This window comes from Tubulanus polymorphus, chromosome 3 (genome assembly GCF_964204645.1).
Source record: "Tubulanus polymorphus chromosome 3, tnTubPoly1.2, whole genome shotgun sequence".
In the NCBI taxonomy this organism is placed as follows: domain Eukaryota; kingdom Metazoa; phylum Nemertea; class Palaeonemertea; order Tubulaniformes; family Tubulanidae; genus Tubulanus; species Tubulanus polymorphus.
This window is the reverse complement of record NC_134027.1, coordinates 7,274,157-7,291,296: the sequence shown is the minus strand read 5'-3', so window position 1 is coordinate 7,291,296 and position 17,140 is coordinate 7,274,157. Positions and strand designations below refer to the sequence as shown.

The 17,140-nt window shown below is 37.3% G+C and overlaps 2 protein-coding genes across 3 annotated transcripts; both read left to right on the top strand.

The window, feature by feature from the left end:
* The first annotated feature begins 37 nt into the window (after positions 1 to 37).
* Positions 38 to 2,860, top strand: LOC141901979 (kelch-like protein 9). The gene is made up of 4 exons (XM_074789590.1): positions 38 to 129; positions 539 to 737; positions 938 to 1,093; positions 1,180 to 2,860. The coding sequence occupies exons 2-4, from the start codon at positions 564 to 566 to the stop codon at positions 2,602 to 2,604; spliced, it is 1,755 nt and encodes a 584-aa protein (XP_074645691.1). The 5' UTR covers positions 38 to 129; positions 539 to 563; the 3' UTR covers positions 2,605 to 2,860.
* A 499-nt stretch (positions 2,861 to 3,359) lies between these two features.
* Positions 3,360 to 16,383, top strand: LOC141902335 (calcium-independent phospholipase A2-gamma-like). Of its 2 annotated transcripts, none has more exons than XM_074790009.1 (8): positions 3,360 to 3,525; positions 3,625 to 4,810; positions 4,970 to 5,121; positions 5,191 to 5,457; positions 5,539 to 5,599; positions 5,760 to 5,951; positions 6,408 to 6,612; positions 15,953 to 16,383. In XM_074790009.1, the coding sequence occupies exons 2-8, from the start codon at positions 3,665 to 3,667 to the stop codon at positions 16,204 to 16,206; spliced, it is 2,277 nt and encodes a 758-aa protein (XP_074646110.1). In that variant the 5' UTR covers positions 3,360 to 3,525; positions 3,625 to 3,664; the 3' UTR covers positions 16,207 to 16,383. The 2 variants fall into 2 exon arrangements, with proteins under 2 accessions (XP_074646110.1, XP_074646109.1); XM_074790008.1 differs by having other exon boundaries at positions 3,360 to 3,529.
* The last annotated feature ends 757 nt before the right edge of the window (positions 16,384 to 17,140 follow it).

Sequence of the window (17,140 nt, the reverse complement as noted above, 5' to 3'; positions counted from 1 at the left end):
TGTTTTATTTTGATACTTAGTACAATACACCTTTCGTTTCACGCGTCGAGTCCTTAATCTGTTTATTAAACTAGTCAACAAAACAATATAACGTTAACAATAATAATGCGGACTTAACTGCAATCAAAGGTAAGGAGGGACGGTATGTCACAAGCTTGCGTAGTATTGTATCTGTCATATAAGTTGCCTCAATAAAGCATGGGCGTTAATTGATAAGAAAGACGAAAGTGGACGTCATGTTGGCCCCAGGCAGGCCCACAGGTTGCTACCTAAACTACTAAGTTTTAGTTTTACTACTTAGTCTTATACCACTTACTAAACTTTATACTCGAGTCTTGTCCTGTCCATTTTGAATGGTAACATTGTCGATCTTGACATCACCCTGTTTTAGTGTCAATTAACATATTTCACGTTCAATGTGTAAATGTTGCTTCATTCATAGAAATGTTTATAAGGCATTCAAGTTTAATTGTTGCGCCTCGTCTCATAAGGCGGAGAAGCCAATCAATTTCATTTTATATTTATGATTCTTTTCCAGAGATATTGAAAACATTAGTTACACGATGGATACAATACAACCAACTATACAGAAATCAGTACCAAGCACCATTGTTAGGAGGATCAAAACATTGTCATCTGTTAACTATGGTTCAAAGATTCTATCTGGATTACGCAGACTTCAGGAGTCTGGTATTTTGTGCGATCTTGTTCTAACAGCTGGTGGCACAGCCTTACATGTAAGCATATTAACTACTGGTTGGTTACCTTATCATTGTTGTAAACTTTAATAATCAAATGAATTTATACTAATGTGGTTTGTGAAAGTATCTGATTGTGGCAGGTTACTGACTAATGAATCTCATACTTCTTAGTCCACTTTGATAGTATTAAAAAAAATCAATACAGCTGTTTTCATGCCTCATGCTTTTATTCTAAGGTACATAAAGCAGTGATGGCTGCTTGCAGTGATTATTTTTGTGCTATGTTGACCAGCGATATGGTTGAGTGTCATCAGGACAGCGTTGAACTACATGGTGTTAGTTCAGAAGGTTTGAAAGCGGTAGTACATTTTGCTTATGCTGGCATTCTGAAAGTAAGTTAGATTGGTAAAAAGTGGCAGTCACGTCTTATTAATTGATTTTTGCAGCTCATCACATGCATGTTTCTCTAAATTTACAGCTGACCGTTGAAAATATTGAAGATGTATTATCTGCAGCCTCACACCTGCAGATTACAGAAGCAATGGATCTGTGTTGTAAATACCTAGAATCTGCGATAACCGTGGAAAACTGTATTGATATACTCAATCTGTCTGAACTTTACACTTTAAAATCAACAGGTGAAAAGGCGAAGAATTTCATCCTGGAATCATTCGAAAATTTAGCTGATAATGAGCAGTTTGATAAACTGAATAGCCACCAGCTCGGCTGGCTTCTTCAAGAAAATAGTCTCAAAGTGGAGTCGGAATACAAATTGTTCGAAATCATACTAAAATGGGTAAATAATGACCCGCAATGTCGGGAGGAACACCTACCACAGTTGATGGGCGGTATTCGCCTGCCATTGTTGACCGGTGAAGAACTGGTCGAAAAGGTTAGCAAAATTGATGTCATGCAGCAGAACAAACATTGCACAGAGTTATTGACAGCAGCCAAAGATTATCACATCGTTGTCAGTAAACAACCGTTGTTACAGACAAGTCGAACTCAAGTACGCTCTGATAAACCGAGTTTAGTCATGTGTCATGCCGAAAATCTCGAGTCCTATAATTTAATGACTAAAAAGCATGCGCTGTTACGCGACTCAATTGTGCCGTTGTACAATCCGTGCGTTTGCGTCGTCAATAATTTCATGTACGCGTGCGGCGGAAAATACGACAACAACGACTCGAATGAGATAGCAACGGCGCGTTGTTTTCGCTATGACCCGCGGTTCGATACCTGGTACGAGCTCGCCTCGATGAACGAAGCGCGTAAAGATTTTTCGCTAGTAGCGCTAAACAGCGGCAACGCTTTGCTAGCAATCGCCGGCCAAGACGAAAACATGGTCATGTGTTCGATGGAATATTTTTCAATCAGCAGCAACGACTGGGGCATGCGATCCTCACTGCCTCATGCGACGTACGGACACGCAGCGACCGTTTGTACGGAAATCATTTATCTCTCCGGCGGACAGAGATTCGACGGTTTCAGCGATCAGCTATTCGCTTACGACTCGGCCACAGATTTGTGGCAAGAAAAAACGCCAATGTTCACCTCGCGCGCAAATCACGCGATGGAGACCGTTAAGGGAAAAATATACATCATTGGCGGGAATGTCGAGGATAGTTATTTCTTCGCCGTACCGCGCACGCGTATTGAGTGTTATAATCCTACGCTGGACCAGTGGACCGTGTGTAAAAGTTCACTCGCCGTTCGCGAGGCCGGTTCTTGCGTGTTGAACAATCGGATTTATATCGCTGGTGGTATCAACGGTGAACATTATTACTCGAATATCGTCCACGCGTATAACGGCGAAGATGACAAATTGGAAATTGTCGAAAAGTTTCCAATGCGCATAATTGGAAAAGCTTGTTGTGTGCTGATTTTACCGCAATATGTTTAATTTTGTAATTGTTAATAACTAAATAAGATTTTGAGAAGTCGGTGATATTTCAAACTAGTCTTGATTTTCAGCGTAGAGTGATGGTTTTAGGTAAACTGGGGTGCGAGCGGTTGTCCCCGGTATAAAGAATATTTATTTTATAGATAATGTACATATTTAATATAGTTCTCTGTTTTGCTTATTGTTAATTTTGATCAAGCATAAATTCTTGTTGCTTCTACAAAATATTTTTACATGTACTGTAGATTCATGAATGCACGGAATAAAATTGAATTTTAAGAATTAAAATGAATCATCAAAGTACTTAATTCTTTATTATGGGATTGTATTTTCAAATCGACTGGACCTGCTAATTGTGCATTTCTCTGACTGGGTTAAATTTAATTTTCAAGAGTGTCTGAGAATTAATTAACCTTGACTTTCGTTAAGTTTTGCTGGATCCAGAATATCATATGTATTTATAACCGTTTGAGGAAAATGGATCCTTGCTCTGATATCCAAAAACAATTGTGGAATTGGGCCCTGGATATTGTGTGTTTTGCTGAATAAAATTTGAATTGAAATTGAAAATGACTCACCGCCCACACCATGCGCGCTGTTTGTTTGTAAACAACGACCGTAGTTTTCCGGAAACACCCGAGCGGGTCAGCCCATATAATCTAGCCAATCACAGCCCGGCGTTTGTAGATCGGAACACGGAAGTGATTATTGACAAGAAAGTAAATAAATAAAAATTCATGTGAGCACTATTATTCTTTACCTAGCGCGTGATTTTAACGCATTTCGGATGATTTTCTCCAGATTCTGTGACAACTTCAGTGAAAAAAGGATCAAGAGCATCCTCAGAATCGATTGATATTGCTGTTTACTGAGAATGCAGAACGGATTGCTGTTGTTTTGATTGGTGAATTCATTCATTCAGTGAGTGAGTTTTTTGCCAATTCAATAAAATTTATTTAATTTACAAAACATTGTTACAGGTGCTTATCATTATCGATATGGCTTATTTGGTCTTTTCAGAGACTAAATATTGAAAGCATTCGTTGAAACGTCCGTAAAAATGCTGGTTTCACGAAGTTCTATGTATAGATTGCACAGCCCAAACCGATGGACATATCGAACTGGATCGACGACATCGCAAATAGACCATCATTCTAAAGGTATCAGACGAGGAAGTTCTTCCATAAACAAAGATACTAGAAATAAACCCATGTCGCCAAAATCATATCAAATTCAAGGTATTGAAAAAGTGGGAAAATTAGTAAAATTCTATTCGCGAAATGTTCGAACTTTGACCAGCAAAGAAACAGTTATCAATAATCCCGAAACGCATAATAAAAGTTGGTCGGTGTTACGAGATCTTGTGAAAAGTGTTTCAGCTCTGAACCTGGAACTTCAGAAGAGAAGAGCAGTCAATTTCTTATCAGATTATGAAAAATATTTACCAAGCGCATTTAGAATGAAATCCCCCAAGAATGACGTTTATCCTTCGGAGAGAGGTGAAACAAGCTTAATTGACACAGTGGGTGATGTACATAAAAAAGATACAGTTTCTGACGACATGAGCAAATGCACTGGTCCGAATACTGATATTACAAATTCTCCAAGAAATGAAACAAAAGCAGTAAAAAGTGATATAAACATGCAGAGTGATGAGACATTTGTCGCCAAACCTGAGAAAAATGATTTCATTCGAAAAGATCTCACAGTTTCAAGCAGGGAGCAGCATAATTTCGAACAGGCTATGTGCGAAATGGCAGACTCGGATATAAGTGATTTTGATTGCGGCCCAAAGCAATCGGTTCACCTTTATTTCACCAAAGTCTCTTCAATGAGCAATTCTGCGTCATCTTCTCCCTCAGAATTTGGAGTGAGACAATCTGCAAAAGTGGATGATGAGAACAGTGATAAGAAACCGAAATCTACGACTGGAAAATCTGGCGTCTTAGCAACAGTGGAACCTTTCGTCGAAAGAGTTCGTGATATCATTCCTTCGTTTAGTGGAAAAAGCTCGGTGGATTCGTCAAAGCCAAAAATAGTGAAAAAGAAAGCGAATGTGGTGACGAAAGCAGACTTGAATCGAAGGACACGAGCACTGGTGACTGCTTTAAAAACAACGGAATCCAATATGTCTAGAGTGACCCGTTTAGAGGAACTTTCCAAACATCTGTTGGCATATCCTGAAGCTAGATCAGCAGCTCTAAAGGTAGGCAGATGCTCATGTCGTCGATAACTATGATTTAATTAAGTTACTGTTTTTTTGGGTTTGAACGATTATAAAAGCCCATGAATCTAATGCGCTCTATGCTTGTATCTGTTGAGAGAAATGATTTTGAATATTTCTGGTTTTTTTTGTATGTTCAAGACAAATATCACGTCCCATTTGCTGCGCATTCGTCACACAAAGGATAAAGCTTTGTTAGCTCAGATCAATGAAACTCTTGCTATTCTTGGACATGTTGATCCAGTGAAAGGAAAAGGTATACGTCTTCTGACACTAGATGGTGGCGGCACAAGGTAAGTTCTCAAATTCAGAGAATGTAAAAGATTTCATTTCAGCAGACTAAAAGTTTAATTGCTTTTCAGAGGTTTGATCGCTGTTGAAATTTTGCGCAAGATTGAGGCTCAAACTGGCAGAAAGGTGTACGAGCTATTTGACTACATTTGTGGCGTCAGCACTGGTTCATTGCTCGCTATATTTCTGGGTGTTTATCGTTTGCCATTGGATAAGATTGAACAGATATATAAAGAATTTAGTGCTGACATGTTCTCGAGAAATACACTAATCGGTGCTGGAAAACTTTTCTTGAACCATGCCTACTATGATACAGATCTCTGGATTAAAATTCTTAAGTGAGCTATGTTGACAATTTCGAAAGTTGAATTGCTGTATCTGCCCTTTGGTGAGCTTTACATCTGTATTATTTGTTTCAGGAAAAATATTGGCCATGAAAAAACTCTGATTGAATCTGCCCGGGAAAGTATTTGTCCAAAGGTAAGCATAAACAGCTCTGACATGTGTCGCCATCTACTGTGAGGAAGTATTAACACTAAGATGTTTATGGAATTACGAAGTTTACAGCACTTTCGACTAGACCTAGTCCCACAACGTCATATTCATTTTAACTATACATATCGATTTTTTTTCATTTCAGATTTGTGCTGTTTCAACGCTCGTAAATGTTGCGAAATTGCGTCATTTCATTTTCCGCAACTACAATCTACCATCGGGTGTGCAGTCACATTTTGATGGTACATGTAAATATCGTCTTTGGGAAGCAATTCGGGCTTCGTCAGCAGCACCCGGATATTTTGAAGAGTTTCCACTTGGTGATGACGTGCATCAGGTAATCTACATTCAATTAAAAAGCAATTTCTATTACTTGCTGCTTTTGTGTTCACTTTTCATCTGTCATCTGTTCGTCCATAGACGAAATCCAGTTATTGTAGGAAGTATAGAAGACACTTCAATGGATTGTCTTGATATTTGGTTTGTGCATATAGTATGTACTCTAGACACATCTATGGCCCAAAAACTAGCTAGATCAAAATCAGGATGGCTGACTAGCTGCTATTCTTGTTCACCAAAATCTCGCTATGCCCTATGATTGTAGTGAGTTTCAAGGTTCTCGATTGCTGTATTTGTTCTCCAGGGGGCATTAATTATTGAAATTGTGAGATTGTCAAACATTTTACCTAGTGGGCATGTTTATGTGACCCACTTAATCTACATTACTCTACGATGCAGAAGATGTGCGATGATGTAGACCGCTTCTCATGAGAATAGCAATGTATTTTTTCAGGACGGAGGTATTTTGACAAACAACCCGACTGCTATTGGAATTCATGAATGCAAACTGTTGTGGCCAAACGAGGACTTTCAATGTGTTATGTCTATTGGAAATGGTCGTTACGAACCGACAGACCAGGGAGATGATCCAGCAGCCTATCACAAATCTGTTACAGGCAAACTGACAAAAATCGTTCAGAGTGCAACGGATACAGAAGGTAGCAGTCTACATTTTTGTTTTTTCTCTTCATTCCCTTTAATGTTTTTATCTCGTGATGATGTCTCTTGGTTGTGGTAGCATGTTACAAGTGAGCAATGATATCAATTGATCACTTGAATGTTGCACCACATGAATTATACAGTTGATTAACGAGAGCACAGGTATTGTCTTTTATTAATACAGTAAACCTTTCCTAACTCGGACCAAAATGATTTCATTTTTGTCCGAGTAAGTCAAAAGTTCGAGTTGGCCATATCAGGCACTGATCCAGAGGGAGTTTCAGGGGTCGTGACCCCCTGCTCAGCTACCAAAAAGTGTTTTTAATCGTTTTCTTGAAGGAATGCACTCAAGACAAATACGGACAGTACCACATAATCAGTACAATATCGTCTTATGTCAAACAAGGCCAAACAATATGCCATATAGGCCTCCTATCATTAGAGATTTTCGTCGGCAGTCGAACATTAACATTTTTTATGAACCCCTCCTGGAAAAAATCCGACTAAGGCATGGTTTTTCTGTAGTGCTGTTTTGTGGGTTGGTTTATCAGTTTCCTCATTTGGTATAGGAACTTTCATTACCCACTGGAATCCTTTCTTTAAAAAATGTATTCAATTTAAAATGAATGATAATAGTAACGAATGGATATTATTGGTAGGTGTTACGATTAACATTTGCGTCAGTGTTGTTTTCAGCTATATCAGTCTTCCTCTGTATAAATGTGTAAACATGTTGTGCATTAATAATTAATCAGTGAATGCACAATGAAGTACAAAGATGGCATAAAAAAGGCTTCGATTTGCGTATGAATGCTTATTCAAGTCATGCTTGTCAGACTGCATTACTTTCTTGATACAAGCGCCGCTCTAGTCGATGATGACTGTTGCTGCTTTTCCCCGGAGAAAAGGCACATTATGTATGGGTCTTTTATAAAGATGGGAAATCTTTTTTTCATTATCGATCTTTTCTTGAATTCATCTTCAACCCAAAAAAATACGTATCCATACTTTCTTCCTTAATTGAAAAGAATTAGATGATTTGATTGCGAAGTATTGATTCTTTCTTCCTGAATCCAAAAGAATCAATGACTTGATTAATGATTACTGATTTAGAATTCTGTCCCTGAGAATGATAGCGGTTATATTTGTTTAAAAAAATTGCAGTTGTATACATTCGTCTGAAAATCATCACATCCACCAACAGATTTCAGACGCAGTATGTATTCATTCGAAGAACTGCATTTCTTAAGAGCATCGCCGCTGCTTAGGAGAGGTATATGTCATTACGTGAATGGGTGGCAGACTGCATTGAATTCATCGACGTTTACATCAATAGATTTTACACGCGCCTATCATTTACTCGACAATCAATGAGCAATGTTTCTGCGCTGATAAGAAACTGTTAGTCGTTTTATTAAAGCCTGTCTATGTTTCGTTAAATCTCTCTTCTTTTGTCGAGCTGTTTGATGTGCTTACTGGGGAGAGAAACACGATTGACAATTTTCGTCAATGATTTCTCTTCATCTCTGTTAATGTTATCGCTGTGATCGCTTTTTCAGTTGAATCTTTTTATTGAATCTGATAGCAGAGAAGTTTCACTCAAAAGTTTGAAAGATCGAATTAAGCCTATTAGGCTTATCTAGGTTAAGAGTTTTGATTCACAAATCTTTTTAGCCAGACTTGGATCCAGATCTGTACTTGATGATATCTACTTAACTTGCTTTCAATTTCACATCTTTGAACTGTGTCCAGCAGTTATTCTATCCTGAGTACTTCCTGGCATTTTGACTAATGCTTTTCGCGAAAACATTGACAATCCCTTATCACTTGCAATAGAAAAAGCAATGATGAGGAGAGTTGATGGATTGTTGAAAAATTCAAATCGCACATTATCTACAGCCCAATTATGGTCGAAGGAACATCCATGGATCTGTTCAGTTCTCTAATAATTTGTTGTTAGGTTACTAACTAGTAGTCCTCTTGAATACTAAGCTTATCATCTCATACATGATAGATTTTTCACACTGCTATCCTAGCCAAAACTATGCTCGCGTTAAGGTACTTTTTTTTAAAGATAGTACTCCTAGAGACTGGGTTGATTAAAGATTAAGGGCTTTATATCGTGCTTTATCAAATTACTGCACTGTTCTGAGACTTTTCTTTCCTCTGATTTCCTGTCTATTACTGAAGGCTGAATGCTTATGACTCATATTTTTACAGCGAATGAAATATCATGTCCATCCTGCGCCCCAAGGTTATAATGTATTCCTTCATCCTGTGTGTCTCATTCATGTTCACAAAAACTATGGAATTTACCTTTGCCAGAATCAACATATCTTTGATAACCGTTGTTTATTTTCCAAACAATTTGAATCAACTGAGCCTGTCCGAGATATGGTGTGTCGTTTCCTGTATTTTCAGTAATTCATGTTACGCAGTGTATGCTGTTGTGATGTGAATTGTGTCATGTACATTCAGTTGATTAGAACGAATACATTCCTTAGATGGCGATACCGTTTCCTCTGGGGGGTAACGTTGAGGATGCTTTGACTCATAGCCCTTCTGTTACTATATGCATTGAATAAAAAACCCGTACATCTGAATTAACGTTTCTGTCGTTTGGCTGTAGATCTCACATGGCATAATCATCGAGAATGACGATAAGAAATCACTTTAGGTTATTAATTTGATACTTATCACTTTGAATTGCATTTCTTTATGATAATGACTTTAGTAAGAGTTAGTGCCAGTATCCACGATGTGAATATGATCAGAATCAATCCTATTTCTCAAATTCCTGGGTGGAAATAGCAATGAGCTACTAAATCTCATGGTAGAGAGAGACAGGTACACCTAAAATGTTATATATGGTATTCTATTGGATTCAGCCCAAGACGCGGGGTAGAATGCTCTTAACAATTTACTCTCACTGCCTATTTCAATTTCGGATGTTTGTTTGCATATCAACAAACTTGAATTCAGCCCAAGACCATAGATTGCTCCAACCATTCTAATCACACAGAAGGACCGCTGACTTGGAAAACTTGGAGAGTCAGAAAAATCTAGACACAAATCAGGAAAATTTTGAAAAAATCCTGGAAAACTCCTGGAATTTGGATATGGATTTGTTAGTGACCACGCGTTTTTCCATCAATGGATTCACAAAAAAAAATCAATAAATTGTAACATTTTAAACCAAGAAATTCTTCTGATTTACTCGGGGAATTTTCTCTTAATTGGTTGAAAGAGGCCACCCTGTACACTGCCTATTTCAATATGGGATGTTTCGCTGATATATCATCAGACTCGAATTGATTGAGTCGCTTCCATGTAGAAGATAGTGTACTTTGCTTGTCTTAAAAGCGAAGTACTCCGGCATCTGTGATTGTGTTACTGGGGCTTAATGATGAATTTCTCGGATGAATCATCAGGTGGTTGATCAATCAATGCGGGGCCCGCGTGCGCGTGCAGCTGGGAACGCACACGACAGAAAAACATGACTACACAATTAATGACAAATTTGTATTTCGGATCAGTTGCTGGCGACGTTGAATCGACCCGACTGACGCCGAGTGAGTCTCGCGGTGACTCACAGTTCGATAGGTAGATAAATTTTCCCGATGTGATTCCCAATGGACCGAGAGGTGCTGCTGCTGTAGACAGCTCTATGGTCTTTCCTCTGTGCTGTCTCTTCATAGACCTAGTCGATGTCTTAGATCTCAAGTTATTCTGTCTCATATAGGCCTACCTAATTAATACAACTTTTTACGGTAAAAGAGATTTGCCTCGGCTGCTTCAATTTTATGTGACAATTTACATTTCAATTTACACAGCTACACGGATAGTTGTTTCACCCACAATATAGATTCAACAAACAGTTCTTGATACTTTTGTTCCGATGTTTCGGGAGGATTACTTCCACCCATCTTCAGAGATATATCGAGATTGAAAATAGTCTCTACTATCTACAGCTACACGGGTATTGATACATTTTAAGCCTGGAGTGAAAACCTACCTTTTTAACCAACATTTTATCGAAATCTAATAGGATGGTGTATATATTTCATATAAATGCTCTAATAGTTGAAACAGTTGAAAGCGGTATATAAATAAATCATATTGTTATCATCATTAGCTTCTATGTCTCTAATGAACGATTCCCTAAATGATGGCCGGTCCTCGTCGAATTATATAAACTCATTACTGCTGACTGTCATTTCATTTCGATCAATTACATTCAATTAAATGTGAATGCGACCTGGATTCTGTAATTCTATCTATGAACGACCGTACACGCTTTACGAGTTTCCACTCGGATATTTCGCTTCCTAATGAAATCGCTGCTTATAAACCCTCGGAGATGGGTCTCGATTTGAATATACAATCCCGGATGAGATGGTTGTATATGTTTTTGCGCTGTACGCTTATAATCAATGAATCAGTTTTTCCCTAATCCGGCATGGCTGTCATTATTTGTTGCTAAAATGATGCGTAGGAAGCGCGAAGATTATCGGCTGCAAGTTTGAAGTATTCGAGTGAAAGATAAGGATGAAGCCTCCATCAACGGAATATCGAAAATGATTCATTTCTCGTCGCTGCACTCCAATTTTACTTGTGGCAGATATTCATACACAGTGAATAGTCTAAATGTGCTTTCCTTTAATTTCCGAAATATTTCATTTTACCGTACAACCGCGTATTTTGGTTGAAACTATCATTTTCAACCGGTGAATGTTTTTACACCCGACGTCCACTGTATGAACACCGTGATCTATCAGGTTTTATACATCATCTAAACCACTTTTGATAGATGAAATTTGATAGCAACATTTCTTTCTCATAAACTGAACCATTAACTCCCACTGGTCGTGGTATTGGTATATACCCGGTGACTCAGTGATTGATTTCATATCAACAACCATACTGCGGGTTTCATGGGTGCTCGTATTGCAACAAGTTGATAGATCTGTCTCAGAACTCACAAAATCCCAACGGTTCGAAATAGGTGTGAGTACACATGGCTCGCTCTGTCATTTTACTTTACAATCACCCGTGATACTTCGTCAAGCGTGTCTTGAAAAAAATATCAATCATTTCTTTAGTGGGGACCAGAAAAATCTTCCTCCATTCTCAGTATGACTCATGCCAGATTCGATGTAACATCAAAGCTTCTCGGCTTACGATGATCGCTTTAAGTAAATTGACTTGTTGATCCTCCGCAGTGCGAAGGTTATTTCGATGCCCAATGTAGTGAGCCTTTGAAATATCTGGTAAAAAGACTTCAGAGACACTGCAATTATCAATCAATGAACAGACTCATTTCTTCATAAAAAAAGATTGTGAAACTTCTAAGAAGGAAGACGTGAAGACCCTTTGAAATGTTGAAAATAGTGGTTTTCATTCACTTTTCTGTGTGTTTTATCTTAAAACTTGATGATTTACATAATTCAGTAAAAATTCTAACCACCTTACAATACTGATGACATTGTGCGCCGAAGGCCAAAAATTATAGTGTAATGATGAAATGAGGAGCTGTAAGACATTAGAGTGTGTGTCTGTGTCTCCTGAGTATGTCTGTCTCCTGGTGAGATATGAGAGCTTTTGCAGATCCATCGTCATTCAATTTATTAATTACAATCGATTGTTTCACAGCTATTTGAATTCTCATACGAGGAGGTCGTTAATCAAATTAATAGCGATAGTTCATTCCTAGAGCAAGCGATAGAATTTCTCTCTGTGAGAACGCTTCTTCATCGACATCGCTGTAAACTCCGTCTGCCAGCCGACCATCCCTGATAATCACGACAGATTACATCGTTAGAATAATATCAGGAAAACCTTTCCAAAGGAGACGGATATGTAAATCAGTCATCTTTGACTGACAGGGAATGTTTTCATGAAATAATTTTGCTATCAGTTTGTTTATGACAAGATAGAAATTGAATTAGTGAACTGGAATTGGCATAATTTTTCTATTTGCATACCTGGTTCAAAAGGGAGGACCAATACATCTTTGAGTAGGTTTACCTAATGTTTACTAGTGGGAAGCCTTTCTCCGTGCGGATTGTTAGCATTGCTCATCTCATGAACTCAATCATTTCCCAAGTTGTATACCTTTCCCTGAACTTATTCATATAATCCACGTTTTGCAAATATCTTCAATTTCAGATTGGCTGTATAATCATTGTCAGTAAATATCATAACAATTATGGGCGCGATCATTTTCCTTTAAACTCCCAGTGAATAGGAGATGATTTTGTGGAACTGAGATCAGGGATCAAAAAAGTTATTCTCTCCAGTTTTAGTCTGTGTGGCTCTCGGCTTTCTACTCGAATGTTTCTATAGCAACCGCTCAAAAGGTCTTGTTACAGGTGCCTGTAAATAATAAACCATCCTCTTCCGTTTTTAGGGGGAGTTTGAACAGATTTAAGGTACTACTGACAAATATTTTCAAATCAGATTGCAGAGAGATTTCTTCCTTTGTAATGGGAATTGCATCAGCGATTTTTTTTGAAGCCATAAAAACTGTTACAATTATGTTTATCTATATACATTGATACTGAGTATGCGTTATTAGGGGTTTGATGGCACTAGTCATCAATATTTGCGTTTCAAAATAACAATTACAATTGTGAATTTTGGCATTTATTTTGTAATCAAATATATTTCATAACTCATTTTATTTTTGATGAATTCTGATAATCATTTTTGAGAGATTGTGCACTACGTCATCAATATATCGGGGCTAGACTGGTTGCCAGTCAGTTCAATTCAATTATCGATATAAATCAAATGAGAATGATTTCATTGACCCCTAATATTATTTAATTCATATTATTCATTGTCGACAATATTACGAAATATGTGTTATTTTTCAAGGGTTCACGTATCATCCATAATAGGACAATTTCTAGAGAAAAGACTCAGTTCAGGAACGATGATATTATCAATTTGGATGAGTCATTTTTATTGCAGATGTTGTGTTGATATAACATGTGGAACACGGGCTGAAATTACCTTACCATGACATTAGATGCATCCGTGCAAAGTTTGTCGGTCGTCAGTCCGTCTCAGTCGTTTAATTGGGGCAGAAATGAATCATATCATTAACAATAAACAACTAATCAGTGGTTTTTTCATGAATTTCTAATGAGATTATTCATCTATTCCATTCACTCTCTGATAACGGGGAGCTTTTTATGTAGCTGTGGTCCCCAGCAGTTGTGGCACAGATTAGAATTAAAGAGACCATATGGACTTCCACTAAACTGCTGCTACAGTGACATGATATACGTACACCTTATGGTGGGTGGAATTTTGGACATCAGAAGTCATCAAAAGAAAGTATAGTATGGAGGAGTATCTACCAAAGGCGGACAAGAATAGCGTTTAAAGAATATGACATAGATACTAATGTCATACATCCAAATATACCAATAGTCAAAGCCCAGCTTGATCTCTTTACTCAAAAAGATTATTCAAATAATTTCATGAAAATATCAAATGATCATTCTCATGATATATGTATGTATTTATGTATGTTGTATCTATATAATCTAGTTGGATGATATCATGATTATGATTTATCATTAATTCAGCCCATAGTGCTCTCCATTTATGAAGTATTGAGTATATTTACTCAATGCTTTTAGGTCACCGGGCGACAGAGATAAGTATGTCTCAAATTACCAAAACATTTTTAGGGATAGCATGTATTGGGAGAGGGTGCCTTGAATATATTCTAATAGAAGTATGGTTTGAAATGGAGAAGTTTTTAATCGAAACATTACTGCCATCAATGTTAACATAATTTTTTTATTGGAAATTTTTACGGTCATTGTGATCCTATGACATCGATAATGTCCACGGTACCTTATAATAAAGTTATAGACAGTACACATTTGAACAGGTACTAAACTGCCGCACGTGTCAAATAAGTAGCAGCAAAAATATATATTTTTGGTAGCAGGTGATTACTTAGTACCATTTATGTAATTCGTAGGTATTTAGGCTAAAAATGATACCTTGTTTCCCCTAATCGGCCATGTCATTTTGTAAATCGCACTTACATGTGCAATCACAATTCATTTCTATAACTGCCAGGTGATTTATAGTTAGTTTGATCATATCTTTTTAAAAAGTAACTTAGGCCTACAGGGTAGCTCTGCAGAAATGAGAGAGACGTAGTATCAATTTTTAGCCCCACCATTATGTATTTGCATTTGATGTTCCAGATGTAGAACTTCATTGACTAGCGACGCAACTGCCCTCTTACCTCATATCTTTGTTCCTTGGTCAGATTTCTGTTTAAAAATCATAGTTTTGGAGATTCGTTTCCTTCTTCAATGAGCTTAGTGTTAATTATGACAAACCACCAGCTACTTTATAACAGGTCAATGATCATCTATTTACCTCATTATTCAACTGTGTTTGCTATGCAATTTGTTATTTACCACAGTTGTTTTATTGTCTCTAGTTGAAAGCTGCTGGTATGGCATTTATTTGTTGGAATACAGTAATAAGCTGGACTATAATAAATCACCAATTTGGTCAAACATTTCTCAGTCATGTATTTTTCCTTTCATTTCTCATACTGTCTAGTTCGATGTTCAATCTTTCCTATTCTTGTGCTTGTTGATCTTGATCTCCATGCAATGGAGATAAATTATTTCGATGACATCTTTTATTTGAGAAATATGTTGGTATTACGCTCGAGGTATGCCCATTATTTGTTCGTGAAAGGAAACATTTTTCATCTTAACTGTTTATTGCCACCGTCAAGCCAATGATTTACTTTTTTGAATTTGTGTGGTGTTAAACCATGGACTCTAAATGTTTTAGAGTCCATGCTCGAACTGTCTGGTAAAACAGTGGAGCCGCATCACAACGAATTTCAGGGGCCAGAAGATATATATATTCGTTATAACCAATATAGTTGTATTAAGCGGGTTTCATATTATCCCAAGCTTGATTGATATGAGTTTTAGCCGGGACATGCTGAAAATCATGGTAATTAACGGGTTTCAGAATGATCGTATTAATGAGGTTCAACTGTATTTATGTAATTTGTGATGAAATTCTACGTTTGTAATATTTTACCATCATTAAATCATTACATGTGAGCTTGGAGTATTACTCCAAGATCTGAGATCGCGATAACAAGGTTTGAATTTTAAAAGATTTTATATATATCCATTCAACACAAAATCACAAACTGATTGAAACATATGCAAACTCTTGTCAATTTCAACTTTACAGGAAAGTGACATGTTTTTACTCCTTAAATTGATTGCTTCTAATTTTGTCGATACTTCAACTTGATATTCTGTATATTTTCAGCTGTACATACGATGATGTACGACTTGTTGCCGCCGTCGATATATTTCCGTTTCAACCCGTACTTGTCGGAGGAGTTTCAACTCGACGAAATACGACCAGACAAGCTCGAGTTGATGAACTACGAAACGCGATTTTACTGTCGTAAAAACGAACAGAAACTGAAACGGGCTTGCGAGAAATTAGCGCAACCTCGACAACTTCATCAGAAAGCTACTGATTATGTCAACCTCAAAGTGAAATCTTTGAACTCATAGTCAATCAATAAAGAAATTTCCAGTTTCTAGGCGCCATTTTGTGGTGGTCCCTCGAGGTCCCCATTGTTGCGATAATTTGCGCTCATTTTTAAAGAATAAGTTTAGATTGAATATCATATAGTTCTGCAGTCCCTTGCTCGACGAAATCAATTTATACACCATTTTAAAGGAAATGAAATGCAGATATTTGCTGGCGATTCTTGGAATTTTTGAACGCAACAATTGAGAACAGTGACGATGTGAAACCAAGGACCGCATATCTTAACCGTGCGTAAAAGAAACCGCAATATCTATTAATTTTGAAATATCTAAGTATTTCTTGAAGCTATATTTCCAATTTTCACAGAGGTTAAAGAGGGTTATTTGCAGTTTAAGCCTGCGTTTAATTTTTTTGAATACCTTTACTGACGACTGATCTGTACCCGCTTGAGTTTGAGATTACGCGCAAAAGGGGTCTCCGACTGCGCGCCACCATTTCACTGAACATTGAGATTTGTGAAAAGAAATCGCAGAAATAAGATTTTATACTGGTTTGTAATTATTGATATTGCTTCTGATGGTTATATATTACCTTTATTTTCGTATGGTTGAAAATGGACTTTGAGTGCTTTGATGAATTTGAGTTTTGTAGCGTTGGGAAATTAAAGGATTTCTTGTAAGAGTGGGGACTTTCCGTGTTGGTTGCAAATGTGGCCTAATTGAGAACCTAATTTGCGTTTCAACCGAATGTACCACTCATGGTTGGACACTAGAAAAAAATTCTAAGTTTTTATATATTTTTGAATATGTGGCGCAGCTGAAAGTTGCCAAACTAGTTGACCCCCTAAAACAGAATATCAAATGGGGGACAGATGAACCCCTTTAAATATTATATTGGAATTTTATATCAGTAAGGTTTTCTGGTCGATGTTTTCCAACAAGAAGGTTGAGATTC